The sequence below is a fragment of the Microtus ochrogaster genome, unplaced genomic scaffold (assembly GCF_000317375.1).
Source record: "Microtus ochrogaster isolate Prairie Vole_2 unplaced genomic scaffold, MicOch1.0 UNK210, whole genome shotgun sequence".
In the NCBI taxonomy this organism is placed as follows: Eukaryota; Metazoa; Chordata; class Mammalia; order Rodentia; family Cricetidae; genus Microtus; species Microtus ochrogaster.
The window spans coordinates 81,410-87,396 of NW_004949308.1; the positions used below are offsets into that span (position 1 = coordinate 81,410).

Sequence of the window (5,987 nt, forward strand, 5' to 3'; positions counted from 1 at the left end):
CTCTAAACACAGGATGGAAACAGTTACTCTTACTTTTCAATTTTGAGAAAAGACTGAAATAATTCTGGAGTGTAAGATGGGCTTATATTTTATGACATTACCACAAGAATTTAATAAAATAAAGTATAAATTTTGGCCATGTTGGCTGATATTTATGAGCTCTTATCTTTCTACAAGATAGTGTCATATCAGTCTAGTTTAAGAGTGAACTACTGCAGTGGTATTTTTCTGTTTCCTCACACCATCTTTGTAATTGGTGGAGATCTGATAAAGCCACAGCTGTGCAAATTTTTCTGCAGAGTCTGCCTGTGGCAGGGCTGTAAGCTGCACACCCAGCCACGGTTTGGGGCCAGGCTGCAGGCTTCCTGGAAGCACTGTGCCATTGCTGCACAGAGATAGGTGCCAGAGTCCTCCAGCTGGGCATCCTTGATGTGAAGGGTGCTCTTGCCCTCCTTATTGTTGAAGGTTGAGTTTAACCTCCCATTCTGCTTTGTTCCCGGAGACAGATAGAAAAGATTGATGAGGCTGCCCCTGGAATTCTGCCGAAACCACTGCACATTTCTCACGATTATAGAAAAGTTGCATGTGAGAACAGAACTGGTTCCCTCTTGGAGACTCAGGGCTGAAGGATTCTGCTCCACCTCAACTCCTCTGACCCCTGCTTGGAAACAGAAAAGTAATTCAGAATTCATGGAGGGTTTTATCAAATATCCCAGGAGACACCATGAGGATGACTGCAAGGAGCTCTGTGTTGACTCATTCCCCCTCCTCCACTGACATCTCTGCAGATTCCCTAAAGCAACATAGGTGAGCACAACTCACAGCAAATCCACACCCACAGAATCCCCAGCACAGCTCCCAGTTTCCTCCCCATGGCCCCTGTCCAACTGCTGGGGTGTCTTCTCTCCAGCTGTGATGGTGTCAAGTCTTGTGACCAGACACACTTGTGCTTACACACAGCAGTTCTCTCCTAATCACTGAGCTTCCTCTTTCATCTGAACAAGAAACTCCACCCACCTCCACTGCACGATTGTGGAGGACAATGATGTAGAGCCCAGGACACCATATTTCTAATGTAACACTTCTTATACAGGAGCTTGGGGGAAGTTGTGTGAGGAACAGGAATTCATAAATGCAGATTATTGGTGTGAGAACTAATAGCTTCAGTGGGTTAGTAGAGCCTTGCAGAATCCTAACATGATTTTTTGACTTTTTTTTTTTTGGAAATTTTCAACAGTATAGACTGATCATTGTCTCCCCTTCTCCATCATCTCCAAGAGCTTCTAAACATTCTCACCAACTGAACTCCATGCTCTTTCTTTTTCTCTCTTTGTAGAAAACAAAGAGGTAAACAAACAAAATCCAAACATAACAAGTTAAAAAAAGAAGAAACTCACACACTCTTATAAGAACAAAATACATAAACAGACAAAGAACCCAACAAGGAAGTCCTGGCAGGACTCTTAAATTACACTGTCATATCAGCATGCAATGCACTGAACAGAATAAAAGCAATTTCTTGCTATTAAGATCATCATGTACACAGAAAGTGTTTTCAGCAGAGATTCGGTGGTTATATGAAAAACAAGGCATACCCGCCCATGTTACTACACTAATTTATTTTCCATCTCTTGGCTTTTGTCAACTCTTCCACTGTGCCGTGTTTAGCTCAGTTGTGCCTGCTCCTGTTTAGAAAGACCCTGCTCCTCTATTCTTTTATACCTTGTAAGTTTTTCTTCTCAAGTAATTATTTCTCTTCTTTCTAAATTTAAAGTGTGTGTGTATACATACATATGTGCATGCATGTATTATATGTATATTATATGTGATATGATGGTATTGGACTAATTTCTATTTCTTTTGAGAAATTTTAAGCATAAAACTAAAGAAAGAAAGCAGTGGAGATGTTTTCTCCTGAGTGTTTATTCTCATAATGCCAAGAGAGATTTTATTTTGCTTACATCTGTCCAGAGAATTCTTCTTAAAATAGATTGATAGAGTATGGAGCCATTCAACAGACTCTAGATGTCTTTGGTTTCCTATAGATTGAGAGCTAAAGATCCGGGTGATCTCTACAGCATCGCCTCTACTCTTCGCTTTGTGAGTGGATTGTCTTATGTCCTATGTCTGTTCTCAGGTCTTCAAATCTCTAGGCAACTTGAGAAAAAGTAATTTTTAGGAACCCTGCAGTGCCCCCTAGTGTATGGACATCACCAACAAAAATGACTTCAGGCTGTCTCTACAAGTCTCATTAAAACAGCTCTTCTCACCCCATCCCTTCCTGGTGAAGGAAAAGCAGGTGGTCAGAAGACAAGACTGATTAGATGGAGTTCTCAAAAGAAGAAATAAAAATGGCCAAGTAATATCTCAATATTGCTCAGCATCCTTATCAATTAGTGAAATGCAAATTAAAATATCTTTGATATTTTGTCTCACACTAGTTAGAGTATCTAAAATCAACAAAACAACTAACAGCAAATATTGGTGGGGGTTAGTAGAGTAAAAGGAACCTGCATTCACTGTTGGGGGAATGAAAATTGGTACAGTTACTCTGGAAATAGATATGGAGAGTCATCAAAAGACTAAAGATAAATCCACCACACAACCCAATTATTCCACTTCATGATATATGTCTAAGGAACTCTATATCCTACTGCACAGACAGTCACTTAGTTATATTCATTGCTTCTCTATTCACAGTAACTAAGAAATGGAAACAATTTAAATGTCCTTCAACTTATGAATGAGTAATAAAAATGTGGCACCTATGTATTATGACTTAGTCTTCTCTGTAAAGAAAAATGGAATAATAAAATTTGCCTATAGAAAGTTGTTTTAAATGATTTGACAGAGACCCTGAAAGACAAATGCCACATGTTCTGCCACTGAACTCCAAATACAATGGAAATTGTAGAAGCTCCTAGCTCTAAATCTTCAGATGGAAATATATAACTTGGAGTAGCCATAGACATCACAAATATCCAAAAGGGAACACATGGTTGACGAGAAGCATCAGAAATGGGAATAGCAAGGTAAACATAATTTGGGGCATAGAGGTTCATGAATTAAGATGTCATCTTGGTGGATTTTCCTTTGATGTGTATGAAGTATCTTTCCCCCTCTCTTTTAATTAATTTTGGTTGAAATTCTATTTTTCTAAAATTTGAATGGGCACACTATTTTGCTTCATAAATCAATTCACTTGAAAAATCTTTTTCAAATCCTTTAATATGAATTAATATCAGTCTTTGATGTTGAGATGTGTTGCTTGTATGCAGCAGAAGGATGAATCTTATTTTAACATCCATTCTGTTAGCCTGTGTCTTTTATTAGGAGTTGAGTTCATTGATATTGAGAGATATTAATCACCAATGATGGTTAATTACTGTTATTTTTTTTTTGGTTTTACTGGTATGAAATTATTCACTTGCTGTGTTTTCTTGCAAGTAGTCAACCTTCTTTGGAGTTCAGTTTTCCTTCTTGTACCTTCTGTCCAGGTGGATTTGTGGATATCTAAGGATTAAATTTGACTTTGTCATAAAATATCTTCTTTTCTCCATCTATGATGATTGAAAGTTTTGCTAGGGGTAGTAGTCTGGTATGGCATCTATGACCTCTTAGAGCCACAGTGTCTCTGGAACAATACTTGAGGAGCAGTTGCAGTCCCTGCCCTGGGTGCTAGACATACACAGGTAAGGTACCACACTAGAGGAATAGTTGCATCTCAGGCGCATAGAGGATTCTTCAGAGACAGTGACATCCATTTCACATTGAGTCACTGACTGTGCTCTGGGGTCTCCTAGAAGGGAATCTTAGGTCAGTAACTGCAGTGCAGATTTTATTGAGGACAGTCAGAATCTCAGGATATGGAGACCATGAGGAAGCTATACTCACTCAGGAGAAAGTGTACCCCCAGTACTAGGAGCAGCACAAGGAGCATTACTGAATACTGGGAAGGCTGTAGCTCTGTGTTGGGAGAAGTCTCTTGAACAGGACAGGCAGGAAGTGGTTTAAGAAAGTAGGAGTTTGAAAATAGGTGTGAGGAAGGGTCTGCTGGAGAAGTGTCATATTCAGCTAAAACAGTGACACTGCTGACACGAGGCTGGAAGAATCTGATTCTTGTCACACACCTTTGCTAAAAACAACCAGCTGCAAGAAGGATGAGATGTGAGCAGGTGAGGAAGATCTCAAAGGAAGTAAGAACGCTGGTGAGTGCAGCAGCGCCCTCTCTAGGTGAGTTGAGAGCTCAAATGTCCCGAGGCTTCAACTCTGTTCCTTTTTCACAGACAGAGCAAAACTTTCACAAAGTCAGTTGCTTCTTTTCTAATCTGTGATGAGATATTAGTTCTGGCATCCACTGGAAATAGAATGGATTGTTAATATTCACAATGAAAGCAGCTTATGAAATAACCCAGACTTGAGATGCAATAATTTCAGGCTGAGTTTGAATGGTCACCACCACTAGGGTGGTGATGTGTGATGGTAGAGATATCGCCCTTGAATGCTCTGCAGCACAGAGGCAACAGGAAAACACATGAAGAAAGAGTGCCTCTACTTCCAGGACAAGTTGTGACTCTAGATGGGTATGTTTTACTGCTGGAGTCAGAGGAACTACAACCCTGAGACCTCCATGGCTGGTGAAATTACTGTCCTCCAGGAAAGAACTTGAGATGATAAGCTTGTATCTTTTTCTGAGTCAAAGGACTACATTGACTAAGTCACAATATGCGTTTTCTTTGATTCCAGGAACAAAGAAGTTCTTCCCTCTGTTCTTCTATCATCTATTCCTTCCTGGAGGCATGGTCTTTCCTGGAGATTGTTCACCTATGCCCTGGCTTCCCTTGATGATGGACTACAACCTGCAATCCAACTGAACCATTTACTCTTCGAGTTGTTTTGAGGATTTTATCACAGGAGTAGAAAGAACACCAGGGTGGTGTATAAACACTACTGTCTAAAGTCAGTGTTCCAGGAAGGACAGAAGCTGGGGTCTAGTGAACAGGCTGGGAAAGCTCCAGAGAGGAGGCATTGGGTGTTGCAACTGACATGACAGAAGCAAAATGGGCAGGGTCTTGCTAGGCTCAGAAGGTAGAGCTTTATTTTTACTTCCCGAATGTCTGCTATCAGAATTAAAGTTTCTCAGTTTGTTAGAACTTTGTATTGTGAATGCTCTATTGAAATACCATTCAAGCATGGTATCATTCAGTCATTTAAAGTATATTCAGTGATTATTGTTTTACTCACAGAACTATGTCAGCATCATTATAGATTTTAAAAATTTGTTTTCTATTTATTTTAAATTCATTTTACATTTCAATCACAGATCTCCTTCCCTCTCCTACCCCTTCCCCCCTGCCTCTCTACCAGCCCACTCCCAATCACTCCTTCCAAAGGATATTGGCTCCCATGAGGAGTCAATGAAGCCTGGCCCATTAAGTTGAGGCAGGACCAGACCCCTCCCTGCTGCACTAAGGCTGATCATGGTGTCCAACCATAAGGAACAGACTCCAACAAGGTAGCTCATTCACCAGGGATATATCCTGCTCCTACTGTCAGGGGCTTTCAGATAGACCAAGCTACACAACTGTCTCCCACATGCGGAGGGCCTAGTTCAGTCCCATTGAGGTACCACAGCTGTCAATCTAGAGTTCATGAGTTCACAGGAGCTAGATTTAACAAAGTTCCTAAGCACAAAAATAAACTCCTTACCCTTAACGGTTGCCCTCATCTCCATCCCTCCAATCCTGCTATGGATAGAGTTTGATATAATAGCTGTTATATAGGCATAGACATTTGTTCCATATAGTTTTTGCAGGTGGCATCTCTCAATTGATTTTGTGTGTTTTGTATCATGAATCAATATGTCATTTCTTTCCACTACCTACAGCATTGCATTCCTCCTGTAGGCTACCTTTTTCCACTCATCAGTTGTCACACACTGTGTTTTTCCACATTGAAATCTTTTTTTTTGTCAGTCACTTTTTTTT

The 5,987-nt window shown here is 40.3% G+C and overlaps 1 gene segment (V, D, J or C); it reads right to left on the minus strand.

Moving 5' to 3' along the window:
- Positions 1 to 236: 236 nt before the first annotated feature.
- LOC101979853 lies at positions 237 to 874 on the minus strand. The segment is given in 2 exon segments: positions 237 to 658; positions 823 to 874. Coding segments are annotated over 2 exon segments (474 nt in total).
- Positions 875 to 5,987: the final 5,113 nt, after the last annotated feature.